Here is a 19001-nt window from a genome sequence, read left to right as displayed (position 1 = left end):
TACTATGAGCTAAATCAAACTCAAACCTAACCTATATGTAATAGAGATCTTGGGTAAACACATAGTTATCTAAAGTTAAGTTTAGAATAGAGATACGAGTAAGTAATAGATTATCTAAACGTGACTCAGACCTAATTCAAATATGACATAGTACTAACTCACACCTAACCTAACATGACCACAGCCCACTAACTTAAATATGGTCAACGTTTTCTCAGTAATTTACAGATTAGGTGTTTTAGTATTAAAAATTGCGTTAGTTTCGTGTGTCTAGTCAAATTACGAGTGTTTTCGAGATATAACGAATAACTTAACCTAATATCATTTAAAAAGTTAATTAAACACGCATGGATAAGAATTACGATTGCAAACGTGCGAAATCATATTTAGCTCGCTATGTGCGGAAATAAATTCAAACCTAACCTATATCTAGCGCAGAGCACATAACAATTAAAAATCAATTTTAAAATTTAACCTATACCTAAAACAGAGCATAAAGTATACCTTAATTCGATTTAAATTTAATTTAAGTTCAAACTATTCTTGCATGACCTACAAGTCAGGTGTAACCCAGCAAAACTAAACGTAACGAGCATTTAATCTAACATAACCTCAATTAAGTTTATATTTAGTTCAAGTAGTGTTAATTTCGCTTTAATGAGAGTCCAAATTAGGTCTAAATTATATCCACGCGAGTCGGTTACGAGTCTAGTCTAAAATAATTTTAGGTTAGAAACAATAATCGTTCGTTCGTTCGATGTTAATCAGGTCAGGTTAGGTTTGTTCTTCCGTTCAACCTCTGGGAAACGTTTCACGCGATTTTTCGTCATGTAAGGGAACAAACGGCTGAGCAATCGATACCGACGACGCCTTCGAGTGCTCTTCATTAATGCATAATACGAGGAGATGCGCGATACGATTTCGAACGAATGTAAGTGAGATCCTCCCTATGGAGTTAACCCTGACGCGAGTACGACGAAACCCAACAACTGTTTTTCATGATACCGAACTAGCTCGCGTTGAAATTCGTTTTAAAGTCGACTCCCACCTGTTTTTCCACATCTACATGTTACTCAGCGAACGAACAATATGCCAGATGTCTTCTTATCAATAGACCGAGGTTTATACGTGAGAGATACGTTATAAATCACGAATAAAGCACGCGAAACGCGAAAATATCGTGTATTAAGGGGGCAGACCAGTATATAACCTTCAAAAAATCGATTTTTTTTTTTATTAAAAAATTCTCCGGCCTTTGTTGCGTCGAGTGCACAAAACCCGAAATCGAAATTCGAAAAACTCGCTCACTTCAACGCGATTGCTTCCGACTCAAGCAAACACTTTTGTCAACCAAATGTTTAACCTCAATTTTCTCAGAACACCGCTTTTCAGCATGGTGGACAGCATAACAACAGAATCGAAGTTCCAATCACTGTGAAATTTTTTGAACATGTGTCCAAGACACGTGGCTCTGGCACTGACTGGTAACCTAAAAATTCGGAAAATTTTTCAAAAAAAATTATTTCTTAGGAGCAATTTGTCTTATTCCATCATCTCCAACTTCGTGATTTTTCTTTCAACTTTTTCGAAGCTCTAAATTTGTTAACTGTGGTCAGTGCGATAGTCACATTGTTTGTCTATACTCGCCACATTTTTTCGTCCTTTGCAGATTTTTCCTCCGCGCTGTATCCTGTCCACCATCGAGATCCGCTCCATTTTGCAGATGGTTGATTCAAGATTTTTCCGGGACATTTCTCTTGTGATATTTTTTATCTCGATTCTTTTATTAGTAGTTTAAGGTTAAAAGTACAGTCTGTGAAAAATTTACACGTCTACATTCTTCCTATGATTTTCTATGAATTTTTGAAGGAAGGTTATGTCATATAGAGATTATGTTATACTGGTCTGCCCCCTTAACAGATATACAAAAATGTATCTGTATACTTCGAAGTAGTAGTATACTACTTTTATAAGTAGTTTAAGGTTAAAAGTACAGTCTGTGAAAAATTTACACGGCTACCTTCTGTCAATAATTTTCTATGAATTTTGAAAGAAGGTTATGTCATATAGAGGTTATGTTATACTGGCATGTCCCCTTAACAGATATACAAAAATGTATTTGTATACCTCGAAGTAGTAGTATACTTCTCTAATAAGTAATTTAAGGTTAAAAATACAGTTTGTGAAAAATTTACACGTCTACATTCTTCCTATGATTTTCTATGAATTTTTGAAGGAAGGTTATGTCATATAGAGGTTATGTTATACTGGTCTGCCCCATTAACATATATACAAAAATGTATCTGCATGCTTCGAAGATGCGTAATATGTATAATAAATACATAAGAAAATATGTTATTAGGATACTAATTGCTATTAGGATTAGGAAATGTCATTAATTGTTATTAGCATTAAAGTTGCAAGAAATTGCAAAAATATTGTTTTCTATGTTAATTATAACTACTCGATCACTGGCTATAATTAATTTATAATTGCACCTGTGTCGAAAGCATATTTATATTCACCTCAATAGCATTATTTAACTTCATTGTCAGTCCATTGTCACTTCCCGATAACTTTGTCTCTTAAAATTTCATCGATTCGTAATACAATTTCGAAACCAGAATTTCTCTTCGGAATTACGTTTAATTTCCATATAATTCTTCCTCCGACACTTTCAGTCATATTCGTTAAATTTCTTTCCACGTTATACAATAATCCCATCGAATCGATTATTAAGAATCTTTCGGCAACCTGTACAATACTCGGTGAACTTGCTCAGAAAATAACGCGGGATTTTGCAAAATAAATATGACGAAGGTGTATGGAAGCATATCCTCGAAAAAAAAAAAAAAAAAAAGGAATAAAAATATGCAAAAACATATGAAATCCACGGGGGAGAGATACAAGTTTATTGACTTTCTCATTTCCATGTCGCTAAAGTGGCTAAAACGGGTCATCTCGTTACGATATACTGAAACGTGAATAACCTCCGAGGTCTAAGACATAAAAATACTTTCCCAAAATAGATTATAGACTTGGTAAATAAATCCAATTATGATAGTAGGTGCATCTAAAAGGAAATCCAAAAGGTGGCAGAAAATACCTTTCTAATTGCGGAAGCCACTCCTAACAGCATGCTATCAAATTTTCCAGTTGTTCCATAAAAATGGCGCATAAACATATATTTTTATAGTTGTCCTACACTCCTCGATAGAAGTACGTATGCAATATACCTTCAAAAAATAGGACAAATTCTCGTGCTTCTATTCGTCGCGAATTTTCTTTAATAATCCACGTTTGCGTAGATATAGCGCGTTCAACAGAAGAAGGCACAGCTATAACCTCACGGCTGATTAACTTCACTGACACTCTCGTCACACAGACAGTGACCGCTATTCCCCGAAGATGATGAGGATCATCGGTCACCGTTTTCTGTGTACAAGGGACAATCATCGGAGTTAACCACTTGCGCTAAGATGTCACATTGACGTCACACTGACTGTATCGATTCTGAAATATTTCCAAGATATCGATGACACTATGCGACGCTGTGCACTCTAGAACTCGAGAAATGAACGATCTGGTTGTTAGCCGACGTGCAACCCACGTCATTTTTATTTCTGCGATAAATGCCTATCGACGTGGTGTACACGTCGCCGGTGATTTTGGAACAAAAGCATCTCAACGTGCGTGGCACGTTTTTCTAGCGCAAGTGGTTAATCAGTCGTGAGGATGTAAACACGCTGTGGCTTCTTCTCTCGAACGCACTATACCCATGCAAACGTGGATTTTTAAAGAAAATTGGCTATATCTATATCATCGAACACGCGATATTCGCAATATTTCATTAAAATATGATATTTTCTTCGATAGGAAATTTAAGCTTCGATTCTGTCATGAGAAATATTAATTTGAAAGTAGCATTTAAATATCAGGTCTGAAATTTCTTCGTTCGTGGGGGATCGTGATGAGGAGCGAGGTTAGGTTCAACAGGTGCATAAATCAGCAAAGATTCCTAGTAGTTACCTCTGTTCCGTTGACGATAAGGTCTCCTCTGCCTCTGGCCAAGGCTCGACTGTGCCAGCGCCAGCAGGAGCAAAAGGATCACGAGGAATCTCCTCGCCGGAAGTCCCATTTCACTCTCAGCTATCGTTTACTAGCGTTTCATTTGCCGTGGACGATCTCTCAGCCGATTTCCCTTCGCTCTTCCCCTCGATTGGCTGCGAGCAGCCACAGGACCAAACGGTTTCACGAACTGAATTTAATTTTCCTAATTAACCGAGCAGTTTTCAATGGCCTGGCAAACGCCTTCTTCGAGATTACGAACAGAGAATTTCGGGTCTCGTGGAGTGAACTCTGTGTTCCATTGTTTAATCCTCAGTTGAGTGTCGATAAGCTTTCAGTGTCGATAAGTTGCTTAAAAAGTTCTAACAGTGTACATCGATCTTATCCATTTATTTTCTGCTAATCTCGTTGCTATTGCAGCAGCTTAGAGCGATGACTATACCAGAAAATAGCAGCTTAAATGTACTCTTCCTTGAGTAAGGTAAGGGAACAGAATTAGACGAAGAACCGAACCAATCGCGCGGTTTTGAATAATAACGAGATTTGATAATAATAGTAACGAATTCATGAATCGCTTTCATAAATCATAAAAATTCGCTTGTAAATTCTATCCATAATTTTAGATCTTCGGAGATTCGATCACTTTTGTCTTATTATTTTATACTTTCATAAGTCTAAGTCGTAAGTCTTATTTTTATTAATTTATACTTTCATAAGTTTAAGTGGTTGATAAAATAATCAGTTGATACGCAATTTAGAAAATGAAATGAAAATCTCGGAATCATTATGCACGATGCTTGTTAACCCTTTGCACTCGAGAGGCACTCTTCAGTCGCCATTTAATAAAATTTCGAAAATCAAAGGTATCGAAATGAAATAATTCTACGTGTTAATTATTATACGATTTGTTATTTAGTGTTCAAAAACGTATCGTCAGCTTTATAGCAGAAAATCTTTGAACTCCTACTCTTCTTTAGCCAAAAGATCGTCGAGTGCAAAGGGCTAATAATTTGTGACTCGAGTTTGTAAATTTTGTTGATAATATTAGTCCAATTGTGAAATTTAAATACTTCTATTTGTTATTACACATTTCTCCTGAGTCTATTTGCACAGTAAATCCCTGAATATCTCGTAAATTGCACGTCGATCGAATGATTTGCTGCGCACGAAAGTTGCACGATTCTGGAACAAATATGCACTGGTTTCCACAAGTCACTAGATATCTAGTGTATTTAAAATACGAATAATTTGATATGTTAAATTAAAAATGAATTTGATAACTGTTTTTAAGAAACAACAACTGTGTTAAGAAACAGAATATCATATTTCGAAAAATTTTAGGGGAATTTATGTTAAAAAATATTTTATTTTTCGATTAACAAGCGTCTAGTGACTCGTAAATTGCAGTGTACGTACTTTTCTTCACAGGTGGAGGTACTCTAAAGGTTTCGAAGGTCAACTTCGTTTCTTTGAGCGAAACAAAGTTGGGAAGAACTTGCAACTTGGAATAAAAAAGGGTGTCATCGAGCAATACCGGTAAATTCGATGGTTAACGAGTCGTTACACTTTGTTTGTTAAAAATTCCCTTCGTGTAGCATCAAGTTGGGAATTCAATATCGACAAAGACCTTGTGTTAAGCGAGGAAAATTTTTCGATAAACGAGGCAAGATATCTCGTCAACTATCGAACTTATTATCGGTAATTGTTGATAAACTGCTGTTCCCAGTTCCACGTTGTTTTACCCACAATCACGTTAAGATCCTTCAAACCCATGCAACTTTTATACACGATTCCTCATAAAATGTGGAATTTAAAAATTCTTCGGATTTCTTCGATGTGATTTGAATTAACACTGGAATTATCATACCAAACAAAACTGAAAATACGAAGCTGATTTTGATCAAATTAATACTGATTTTTACTGAAATGGGATATAATCATATGCAAATTTGTAGTAATTGTAATCTATAGTAGTGTATATTGTGGACCACGAAACGCGATTATTTTATTGTTAACGGGTGGACTGAAAAATTTTCGTCTAATATAACACAGACAAAAATAATTATAGTCAATTCGAAATAATTATAGTCAATTTCCTTGTCAACCTTCCTCTTTTAATAATAAAAATCCCTCGATCTCTTCTAGACAAGTATATAATTCTTTTACACAGGACGAGAAATCGAAGAAAAATTTTCTACCAAGAACAGTCAGACAATAGTTAGATTAAAAACTAAAGGATAAATACAGAATTTTCTATCAGAGATTAAAATTGGTGATTTACCAATTCTTTGTCGATTTTCCTTTTTTAATAGTCAAGATTTTTCGATTTCTTCTAGGCAAGTATATAATTCTTTCACACAGGACGAGAAATTGAAGAAACACTCATTCTATCAAGACCAGATATATTACATTTAAATGAAAAAATTAAAGAATCAATACAGAACATTTTATTAAAAATTAGAAATCGACGATTTATCAATTCTTTGTCAATCTTCTTTTCTTAATAGTCAAAATTCTTCGATTTCATCTAGGTAAGTTTATAATTCTTTTACACAGGACGAGAAATTGAAGAAATACTTTCTACCAAGACCAGTCAGACGATAGTTGGATGAAGAAATAAAAGAATAAATACAGAACTATCTATCAAAAATTAAAAATTTGTGATTTACCAATTCTTTGTTAATCTTCTTTTCTTAATAGTCAAGATTCCTCGATTTCTTCTAGATAAGCCTATAATTCTCCCACACAGCAAAAGAAATTGAAGATACACACATTCTACCAAAACCAGTCAAATCACATTTAAATGAAGAAATAAAAGAATAAATGCAAAACTTTCTATCCAAAATTAAAAATCCGTGATTTACACTTTAACAGGATCAGTAAAGTCAAACAATATTCAAAATGACGTTCATGGTCTACTTGTTGAAATACTTGTACAGATGATTAAGAAAAACGAAGAAAAATAAGAAATCCGAATCATTTAAATCCAAAGTCAACCCTGAAAACTCGCCAAAAGTGTTACAAAAGAATCTACCATAATCATCTGAAAGCTTCCCAAGAATACTGTTACATTAGACAAAAGATTTTCGACAAGCCCGCTAACAATAGAACAATCAGAGTTAACCACATTTCGTCGTGTAATCTACAAAATTGATTTCATCGAAACGAATATATCTATGATATATTCAGACACGTATTTCTCGTGAATAATCCCAGTGTTAGTGTAAAACAAAAGCTTTTAACGTTATCCCGATCTTCCGTACCGACCATTCTAAACAAGATACCTACAAAAATAAATTGCCAACCAGTCCAACGATCCCACCAGGGGAGGCCTAGCAACCGAAAGGATCTAATCTCGCTTCAATGCAGAAGCGATCAAAATGGAAGGTCCTATTATTGACCAAGACGCAGGACCGCGAAGGGTGGAAAAGAAAGAGTTGCAAGTGGTGAGCAAAAGTTGGGGGAAAAATCGGGCGCAAGAAGCGTGGAAAGCTCGCAGGGATGCTTGAACCGCGATCCCCGAGCAGTGGATGAGGGCAAGTCGATGAAGATTCCAGCACCGATCTCTGATTAATCACCCGTTCGGACGAGAATTCCAAGCAGAAAGCACTCGAGCTGGAAGAACGAGCCGGTTCTCGTTAGTTACACGAGCTTTTTTCCAGCTTCTGACCGGCCGACAATTCGGTTTTTGTTTTCGCGGGATTACCAGCAGCCGGGATGACGGAAGAAAGGAAAAGCACGCGACGGTCGGCAGAAAGGCAAGGAAATTGTGCAGCGGGCAAGGCACAATGGTCCGCAGTGGCGCGGCGACACGCTGTGTTTTTCAATTATTTTTAATTATTTTCTGAAAGCCGCGACCGCGTTTGATGCACACCAACGTGCCCCTCGCCGCGTCCCGGTTCACCCTCACCCTATCGATCCCTCTCAGTTTTCCACGTCCAATTTAAAAACGCGTCCAACCCCCCTATCCGCGTCTTTTTCTCCATTCTTTCCTTTTTTCTGCCCACCTTTTTCCACTCTCCCGCCATGGGTGTCACTGCTGACTGAACAAAGAGGAGATCCGAAGAAGAGAGCTTTGAGTCGCAGCTCTGTCACAGCAGGGAAGACGAACAGCCAGAAATTCGGCGCAATCGCTGCCGGAAACAAGGATCACGCGGGGTGAATATCCTTCCGACAGTTTGTAAACATGGATCGAGGATCGATTTTTAATTCCACTTTCGAGAATCGATGACTACTAGATACACTCGAGCTAGCTTTCAATGGAAACCTGTTCCTCGTCCTGTTTTTCTTAACACTAGGTTTATGGAGGCTAGCTGTGTACCTATTTCTAAGGACACCTGTCAAATTGACAGGTAAGGAGACCACGTGCCTTCTTTTTTAACGATTGGTTTAATTTAAAGACAATTACATATTAGGTTGTCCCATAAGTTCTTCACGATATGTCTGTCCACGAGCCGGCTATGTTTGTAAACACGCAGGATTATCTATTCTCCGTTTATGGCATCGTTTTCAGTCCTCTCACAGCTCTTTCGAAGTACGTTTCGTTGGTGACAACGTCTCTTTTAAAATCTTTTTCTACGTCGTTCAATATGAATAGCCAAAAGTAGCATTTGCGGCATGTTATGCTTCATTGCTTTACAAAAAGGTAGTAGTGCAAAGGACACTGCAGACGAGATTTGCACCGTTTAGGGGAGTGGTACTACGATTATGCTACACTACGACTTTGCCCCATCCGATTATTACTTGTTCCTTTCATTAAAAAATCGAAATAATGCGAAATAAAAACGCACCTCGATGAATATCTTGCGAGTAAGTCTCAACAATTTTAGAAAGTGGGCATAACGAGGCTTCCTGAGAGATGGAAGGAGGTAATAGAACAAAACGGTTCATATATGACACAATAAATCAACCTTTAACAACAAATATTGATTTCGCATAAAAATAAAAGGAAGAAACTTTTGGGACACCCTAATATTATATTAGCAGTCTTAACCCTTTGCACTCGAGGGTGAGCCTAAGTGACCATTTAATCAAATTCCGAAGATCCATGTTAATTAACCCTTTGCACTCGGGGTGATCTTTTCGTTACGGAACATAGTAATTGGAAAACTTTCTGTTAAGATCCATGTTAATTAACCCTTTGCACTCGGGGTGATCTTTTCGTTACGGAACATAGTAATTGAAAAACTTTCTGTCATAAAGTCGACGATATTTTCAAAACGATAAATAAGAGGTGCAAATTAATTGTAAGACGTAGAATTATTTTACCTGGATATTCCACGCATTGTTGGGCAATTTTAAATTCCAGATATTAATTAATAATGATGTTTAGAATTTGATTGAATGGTGACTGAGACATATCAAATCTAAAATAACCTAAGATTGCATGGAATATCGGAATAAAATAATTTTGAGTCTTAATTTATACCCGATTCCTTATTCACCGTTTCAAAAATATCCTCGATGTTACAGCGGAAAAGTCTTTGAATTGCTATTTCTCCGTAACGAAAATAATCACCGAGTACAAAGGGTTAATATAATTTAATTATATCTGTTACCATCGTATAATTGCAGCAACCCTTTCGTCAAATTAACGGGTTTTCCGTAAATTTAGTGTTAAATTCCGAAATTTGTTAGATTCTTTTGATATTATTTTTATATTAACCCTTTGCACTCGAGAGGTGAGTCTCAGTCACCGTTTGTTTTAATGCTGTAACTTAAATAATGGATGATGATAATTATATTAAGAACATCGAAATAAAATTATTCTATTCGTTCGTTTCTCACGCAAATTCACAATTTCCTTTTTTGAATTTTAGCATATAGAGTATCAGTGAATTTTTAAAAATCTAAGAAGAGCTTCGACTTGCATCTTTACAACGAAGAAATCTTCGAGTTCAAAAGGTTAATATATTCTTCTACTTTGGAATAGTTCGATTTTATTGATGGATACGTACCTAGTCAAGAAAGTTAAATTCCGCAAAGTTAACCGTAAACATCGGAGAAAATTTTAAAAAATTATGTTCGCAATATGATCCGTCAGCGTGACTGGGGACCTATCTCTGTTGAAAATGGAATTTAACCCTTTGCACTCGAAAGGCGCTCTTCAGTCGCCATTTGATCAAATTTTGGAGCTCGATATTAATTAATATATCGAATTTAAGATAACGTAACAGTGTGCTAGATATCGAAATGAAATAATTCTACGTGTTAATTAGTATACGATTTCTTATTCACTGGTCAAAATTGTATCGTGGAAAAATTTTTAACTCGTACCATTCTTTAGCCAAAAATTGGTCGAGTGTAAAAGGTTAACTAATTTTTATTTCTGTTTTTATTTGCGAATACTATGTTAGTACTGTGTTATAGTAGGTTAAAGATAGGATAAAGATAACCTGTATCGAAAAAATGGAATGTATCTAGACTTCTCGACACTGTCTGCACTGGAGTTCGAAGGATTCGCCTGCGTTCCATGAAATTCTGATTCGTGACACAAAAGTTATCGAAACTTGGGATATTTAAAACGGAGAACAACCCTCAATGTTGTAGAGATAGTCGAGGGATTTATTTTTGCCTATTTTAAACTTTCAAACTTGCAAAAATTCGACATTTCACGTGACTCATTCAAAACTTGTAAAAATTCGACTTTTCGCGTAACTCAAACTTTCGAAATCGCAAAAATTCGACGTTTCACGTGACTCATTTCGAAATTGCAAAAATTTAACGTTTCGAGCAATTCAAACTATTAAAATTACAAAAATTCGACGTTTCGCGTGATTCATTCCGAAATTGCAAAAATTCAACGTTTAGTGTAATTTAGACTATTAAAATTACAAAAATTCGGCGTTTCGCGTGTTTTAAACTTTCAAAGTTGCAAAAATTTGACGTTTCGCATAATTTAGACTAGTGAAATTACAAAAATTCGACGTTTTATGTGACGCAGACTTTCAAAATTTGAAGAACTCGACGTTTCACGTGACTCAAACTTTCAAAATTGTAAAAATTCAACGTTTCACGTGACTCGCGTGACTTTCAAAATTATAAAAATTCGACGTTTCACGTGACTCAGACTTTCAAAATTACAAAAATTCGACGTTTCGCGTGACTCGCGTGACTTTCAAAATTGTAAAAATTCGACGTCTCGCGTGACTCAGACATCGAAAATTTTAAAAATTCACGTGACAGAGACTTTGGAAATCGGAAAAATTCGACACTCCACTGAACGACCGTCCGAATTCTCGAAGAAGGTGTTGCGTCGATCCCCGAGCGGAATCTTCGAGGATAAATTGGGAAAAATCGATGGAGCCCGACGTGTTCTCTACCTACGGATGCGAGTCGCGATGAAGAATCGGAAAGAAGCACGGTCCTCGATGCAGATGCCGCGCTGGCCGAGGCTGACAGACTGGCAAACTACTAGTCGCCATGAACCGAACCAACAACAGGCCACCCCACCTCCGCTGTCAACAAGGGAAGCGTGGGAGGCACTAAGCTACTTTGGATTTTTTCCCTTTTCTCTTTCGCGTGGAGACCTGCGTGTGGCCCATCTTCCGGATTTTTCTCCCGACATAGATTCCGATCCCACGTTCGAATCTCTCAGGCCCTGCGAGTCTCTTTAATCGTTTTCGAGAAACCTCCTGAATTTAAGGGAAAACATTGCAATTCAACGAAGATAGATCTGGGAAGCTTTTTGAACGAAAAAGAACGTTCAGAAGAACGAAATAGGATCTTTTGGAAAATTTCTAAGCTTCGAAATTCGTATTTTTCGCGCAAATTCGCGTGCAGGTCGATTGAGATCGGAGTTTCGTTTAATTGTCTTTATGCAGGCGAATTTTTGAGGTTAGGTAAAAGATAGAGAACAGGATGGGATTGGAGAACTTATGGAAGACCTTTTTGAGGAAGTTGTACGAAATTTAGGGAACGATTTGTTCTACTATTTTATGAGGCGAAGGATTCTGTGAGTGGTCTGCCGGGGATTTGGAAGATCGTAATTCGTGTCCTAGGAATGAGCACGGATTTGTGGCTGGCAGGCGGTTCGAAGGATTTGCTCTGGTTCCGTGATGGTCCGGTGCTTTAGGAGATTGCGAGTGACTTTCTTTCTGCTCCACCCCCACGAAATTCGTAACGCGACACGGATCGTGGGCCATTAACATAAGCCAAAAAGAATACTCCGGAAGAAAGACGAATAGAACCGTACGACAATGGAAAATACCTAATACAGGGCAGATAGCAAGGGGATGAAACGTTCCAGGAATTTCGAGCTCCTTCGATTACCCTGACTCCTCGTCTCGCGATTTTTCAGCTACTCCGTGACAAATTCTGAGATTCGGTAACTTTTTTACGAGCGTTTGAAACGATTCGGAAGAGGAGAATCCGAGTTCATAGACGAGATTCAGCTCGAGGATCGTCAGCCAGGCCTTCCCGGTGACGCAGATCCACGGTTTACCGATCGAGAATCGAAAGCGTGGCCGTCAGCGTCTCGGAGGAGCGAACGAACCGGCCCGCGCTGTCTCAAGCGAACGACTGGCAGCAGCGTGACGCGTGCAAGGTGTCGCAGCCGCGGCGGCTCTGGCGCCTGACGATAGGCAGCTGGCGCAGCAACGCCGTTTGCCGCGCGCCACCAGCCGCGCGCATGCGCGCCAGCGCAAGGGAAAGTCCGCCGGCCGCGCAAATTGAAAACCATTCGATCGCTAAACGGCTTTATCGCCGGCTGAAACCTCGTGGAGCGAATGTTTTTCGCCTCGATGGTAATCAATTGACTGCACCGCGGTGGGGGCGGCTCGGAGGTGGGGGGGAATTAGCAGGCCTTCGACAACCTGTCGATTTTATCGGGCTCCTGCTTTTTCGGCCGAATGTCTTTTGGGCCAACCATGTATAGTGACGTGAACTTTTAATTTTTTAATTATGCAAATAATACTTAGTGTTTTATGACGCTATTAAATAAAAATGTCGCGATTCTCTTGTTCTTTTTTAACTAAAAAGTGAAAGTATGCTCATCTAGAAGCTTTCTCTAGGCCTATAAAAATTGACTTCTTGGGGATTTTTTTCTGAGGAAACCATGATATATATTGGCACGCAGTTTTCGCACATAGATTCCTTTGTATTTAGAGAATATTTCCAATTTTTTGTTTTAACGAAATTAACGAAAATTGTGGAAATTATATAGTCGTGGGTAAATCGTGTTTTTAAAAACGGGCTCGAATTGCTGACGTCATTTCAGACCATCTAGTAATCGGAAACGAAAAAACCAAAAAGCATCTTAACTAGTATAAATACAACTATAACATAAACCACTGAAACAGCGAAATTTCGAAAATTGAAAAAATTGCAGCATTTTGAAGTTTAAATATCGATTTTCCTTGTGCTTTTCGTTCTTTGGGTGATAAACAAAAATATAAAAAACATCAGATTTTGAAATCCGTGGTTCACGTGATAAAGGTATATCTAGTGAAGATCTCCTCCAAATTTTGAGGCAATCGGTCAACTGAAACGCGAGATATCCCGTCAACCAGGTCAAAAAACACGGTTTCGAGAAAAGCGCGTTTGAAGTTTTAGTTACCCGTTGTACAATGCCTGTACGTCGTATTTTAAACATCTATAGCTTTGCTAATTTTACGAATTCCAGCAAATCCTTTTACACGGATATTGTCGAAAGCACACACTTTGAGAAAATGTACAAAAAAAAAAATCGATTTTTTAAGTCGTATTACAATACCCCCTTAAGCGAAAAATGTAATAAGTATGATAACACTGAACTTGGAAATACTGTATTTAATTATTTACGAATATTATCCTCACGCAGAAATTTTTAAATTAAGATAGATATAGTGGTGCTTATATACTGTATACATATCCTATATTACTAAGAAAATTCTGAAAAGACTTTTTTTAAGTATTAAATTTACATTTAATTTTATTAAACAATTATAATTACTTTTAAAAAATCATGCAGATATCTATTATTTATTGTTCTTCAGAAATTTTTAAATTAGGATAGAAATAGTGGTGCTTATATACTATATATGTACTCTATGTTACTGAGAAAATTCTGAAAAGACTTTTTTAACTTATTAAATTTTACATTTAATTTTATTAAACAATTATAATTAGATTAAAGAAATAATGTAAATATCCATTATTTATTGTTCTTTACTCATTGTCATCAGTTAATATGGTTCGGTTAAAATAATTTTGAAATTTATGTGTATATTATTTATTTTCTCGATAAAGTTTCACAAAATTATTGTGAAATTATATTTAAAAACTTAAAAATTTAAGCACTGAATTTAAATTTATTGCTTTCTTCATTTGCCAAACCGATTAATTCTTCCAGTAACATAAAAATGGTAACATTACTAACGATTACCTTTTGGCTATTTTTTCTTATAAATTTTATATATCGTTAGATGAAAGTTACACTTGTATTTATGCATTCTACGATATTTATTTCGATTTAAATTATAAAGGGAATTTTAATAAACAATATACATTATTTCATTGCATTTCTCCACTTATCAATTTGTGCACTGAACAACTCATATATGGATTTTTCATAACGCAAGATTTCAAATCAGACAATAATTGTTAGAAATTTAAATTCGAATATGCAACTAACTTAGCTAATCGAAACGAACAGTACCAAAAACCATAATGAAGATCTAATTGTAAAAAATTATAGTAATTAAAAAATTTTTTAAATCTAAGAAAATATTCGTCGACGTAAACGAAATTCAAAAACAGAGAGCAAGATTCCCCTATGAATATAGAGAACTGGGGAAAAAGTTTGAAAAGGAACCAAAAAGTATACGTGGACAGTGATTGCGTGTCTAGGTCAGTGTTTGGTCTCGGTGTGTGTGATCAATTATGCGATGTGACATTTACAGTCAATAATGATGATTCGCGTGGTACGTGTCTGTGATAGTGTTGCAGAATGTGGATCTATGGCACTGTGGGTAATCAGACCCCTTCATGCACCAATTACTAACTGTAACACCTGAGGATTATTGTGATATCTTAAATCTACCTTAGAAACATTCTGAACTGAAATAATCGAAGAATAATTAACATAATTTTCTCGTCCAATTTAAAGGGTCTTCTGGTCTGGAGGTAAGAAACGAAGCAGTTTTTGGGGAATTTTTTTCAGGGAAACCGTGAGAGCTTTTGATGCAGATTTTTGGTTGTTCATTAATACGTGTTTCAAGAGTATCTCGAATTTTTGTCAATAAAAAATAACAACAATTATGGAAGTTATTGAAACATGTGTTCCGTGTGGTTTAAAAAACATGTCTGACATACTGGCAGGATTGCGACTCTTCTGGTTGTTCAAAATAAGCAAACTGAGAAGCATTCTGTTTAGTAAGGATAGAATTATAGTTGGAATTAAAAAATATAAAAAATCTGCGGATTTAAAAAAATGGCGGTTTATGAAAGTTGAAATATCGATTTTCTTTTATTTCCTCGTCACTTAAATCTTGGGAAAAAATAGCAAATCAAATTAGATTTCAATTATTTATTATCCGATGGTAGACAGACATCTGCTGAAGATACTGTCCATATTTAAAGTCAATAGGTTAATCCTTTCTTTGCTAATTGGCCGAAAATTCGCCCCATTTTGCAAATTTTCTTCTCGGTTGTCAAATCAAATTTCAATTTCATTTTGTGGTTCTTCCAAAACTTCTTTATATGGACCCAAGCAATCCTTAAATCACTTAAACTTTGGAAAAAAATAGTAAATCAAATTGGATTTCAATTATTTATTATCCGATGATAGACAAATATCTGCTGAAGATACTGTCCATATTAAAAGTCAATCGGTTAATCCTTTCTTTTCTAATTGGTCGAAAATTCTCCCCATTTTACAAATTTCTTCTCGGTTCTCAAATGTACAATACTTCTATTTTCTAGTTCTTCTAAAACCTCCTTCAAAACTTCTTCAATCCTGAAATTCTATTTTAAATTTTTAAACACTGTGTATCGTTGAAGGATCATTTTGAATTAAACGTCGTTCTAATTCTTTAGCCAAATCCAGCCCTGTTTTTACATAAATAACTGAAGTAAACGATTCGACATCTGTGTTTTCTTCCACAAATGCATTTCAGGTAGACTTGTCAATTAATTCCGCATAAATGTCAATTAGACACAAGAATTTAACAGATCGTATAAGCGTTGTTACAGATAAATTTTTCAAGCTATTTCAATTGATGGAATATCCTTGTACGAAAAACGGGTTAAAGGAAACCGTGTTATAGGAGAACTGTCACAATTTTCGCATCGCGTTCTAAAAACACCACGTTACAGGAGACTAGACTGTACTATCATTTTGTCACTTACTGTACATGACGTGTAAAAATTTATACATGCAGTCTGTTACCGGACGGGTGATACCCTCGGATAGGTGGTGATTCTACGTACGAAAATAAGTCAAAAGAAAGGACCAACATTTTCCGTTTAAAGCTTCGTTTACAAGAAAATTGCGTTTCAAAATTGTTATAAGCGTAGCATGATCATTTTCATTTACGCTTTCACATTTGTTGTCGTTTTACCTTTGTCTATCATATAAAACCTAATATTTCAACACGAAATTCAATTCAACTCGCTTTTCACGAAATGTACGATTATTTCAAAATGGACGACATTAATGTTGGATAGGACGAGGGAGAAGAATAAATTTGTAAACACTAGGCTTCTATTTGTGGAATCGCTGTTTCAATTTTCGCATCGCGTTATGTGGAAATGGCGTTATAAAAATACTGCGTTATAGGAGATTCGAATGTATAGTGCGTTCGGGAAAAGGAGGCACAGCGTGTTTACATCCTCACGGCTGATCGACTCGGCTGATATGACAGTGTCACGAGGACGATAATAGTTTTATAAAAATAAAATCAGATAAGCCAGGAAACCTTTGGTTTCTTGTAACCTCTTCAATTATTTACGTACGTCAAGAGAAGGAGTTTATTCGACGAGTTATACGTATGAAATAAAACACTTAATACTACTTACACTTAACTCGCAATAGAGCTTGTAATTGGATAATACTTTACATATTGGAAAATATTTGAAGTATAACGCTCGACGTCTGGTAACCAATTGAATCGCTTTATTGGGCTTTCGTGGGCTTAGATACAATTTGGAATAGGGGCCTTAGCACACGTATTGACTTGGTTGCTTTGTGAGGACTAAGAAGATACAACTGTCGGAACACCGTCTGAAGACAAGTGTGTTATTACAGCGTCACGACAACATCGGCATAGTCTTTGAAGTTATTAAAAAACAGAAAACTAGACTATCTTATCTAACTCGATCTCACTACGGAGCACCTACGATAATCGTCACCTATCGACCAATAGTGGTTACTGTCTGCGATCGAGGGAACGTCAGCTGAGTCAGTCAACTGTCAAGATGTAAACACGCTGTGCCTTCTTTTCTCGAACACACAATACTTGAAACGGGGTATTTCTAACTGCCCAAAAGGAATTAAACGAATTGAGAGAGTGTCAACGGAGTTAGTAAGCCGTGAGGACGTAAACACCCTGTGTCTACTTTTCTCGAACGTACAATACATGAAACGCAGTATTTCTAACAGACCTAAAGGAATTAAACGAACTGAAGGAGTGTCAACGGAGTCAGAAAGCCGTGAGGACGTAAACACACTATGCCTTCTTTCCTCGAACGCACGATACATGAAACAGAGTACTTCGAATTGCCCGAAAGGAATTAAACGAATCAAAAGAGTGTCAATGGAGTCAGTCAATCGTGAAGATGTAAACACACTGTGTCTTCTTTTCTCGAACACACAATACTTGAAACGGGGTATTTCTAACTGCCCAAAAAGAATTAAACGAATTGAGGGAGTGTTAACGGAGTCAGTAAGCCGTGAGGACGTAAACACACTGTGCCTTCTTTCCTCGAACGCACAATACACGTAACAGAGCATTTCTAACTGCCCAAAAGAAATTAAACGAATCGACATGGCTGATTTTCCGAAGAAACTCAGTAGCCCAGTATCCGAAAACGTACACGATGGACGAATTAATACGTCAGAGTTTGAGATGGTCTATTTCCGTAGGAACTTACAGAGGCAAAGGACAAAAGATCCCGGGAAGATCTATTTAATTCTCCCTCTCGCGAAACGTGGCCAAATCAAAATTCTAATTAACAGCAGCCAAACGAGATTATTCTACAGGCTGATCCAATTTCCAGCGTCATAAACCATTCCGCCAGGCTGAATGAGCGAACATAAGAACACGTTCGTTCGCGGATTATAAAAGTTTAAATAAAATAAGTTCAGAATCACGGTTCGTGCTCGCGATATGACTGGGAGGCGAGGAAAAAGCTGTTGCACCGTGGATACGGGCCGCGCGTTTATTCGAACGCGGCCTTAGCTCGCATTTTCATACTAATGGACTTCTTCAACTTCCTGGACACGCTGTAACCAGCCTCGAATTATCTTTTTGTCAACTGGATTAACGCGTGCCGAAGGATCGCCGACAGTTCCGTCGACTTCCACGAAAGAAACAGCCATTGGAATTTACAAATCAACCAACTTCCGGATTTTAACCTTCCGGCTGAACCGTCTCTGATTCCCCTACTTGAATATTCCCTGAATTCTGCCCTGTTCGAATAGTCGCGAGTAAAAGTTTCCCGATTTTAAGCAGAGTTCAGGCTAATATATATTCCTCGTTGTAGGGTGCAGCTTTGAGGTAGGCCTTAGAGATTCGTAGGAGAATTTCAAGGTCGAATTCGTCGAAATATTTGCAAACGAATGTGGTATTTCTAATAAAAAGAATATTGGGAATTATGGATTTCACGGACTATAATTACATATTTTAATTATAAAAATTAAATATCGTTAAAAATTAATTTTTATTAATATTTGTATGAATATTTTAATTTTTATAAATTTATATTATTCGAATTATAAAAATTAAATTTCGTTA

The 19001-nt window shown here is 36.6% G+C and overlaps 1 protein-coding gene across 16 annotated transcripts in view; it reads right to left on the bottom strand.

Moving 5' to 3' along the window:
* trol (terribly reduced optic lobes) overlaps positions 1 to 19001 on the bottom strand; it is a 251055-nt gene that overhangs the window by 104086 nt on the left and 127968 nt on the right. The window contains exons 1-2 of one of the 16 annotated variants that reach the window (XM_017909107.1): positions 12512 to 12564; positions 4030 to 4258 (exon numbers count right to left, since the gene is read on the bottom strand). The exons of 13 other annotated variants lie outside the window; for them this stretch is intronic. In XM_017909107.1, the coding sequence (XP_017764596.1) occupies positions 4030 to 4138 (109 nt within the window). In that variant the 5' untranslated portion in view covers positions 4139 to 4258; positions 12512 to 12564. Of the gene's footprint in view, positions 1 to 4029; positions 4259 to 11390; positions 11464 to 12511; positions 12565 to 19001 lie in introns of those variants that run through there. 2 more of the 16 variants (XM_017909106.1, XM_017909105.1) reach the window with 2 other exon arrangements.

The sequence above is a fragment of the Eufriesea mexicana genome, unplaced genomic scaffold (genome assembly GCF_001483705.2).
Source record: "Eufriesea mexicana isolate 0111107269 unplaced genomic scaffold, ASM148370v2 scaffold14589, whole genome shotgun sequence".
NCBI classification, from domain to species: Eukaryota; Metazoa; Arthropoda; class Insecta; order Hymenoptera; family Apidae; genus Eufriesea; species Eufriesea mexicana.
The sequence above is the reverse complement of the archived record's forward strand: the minus strand, read 5'-3'. Positions and strand labels throughout refer to the sequence as shown.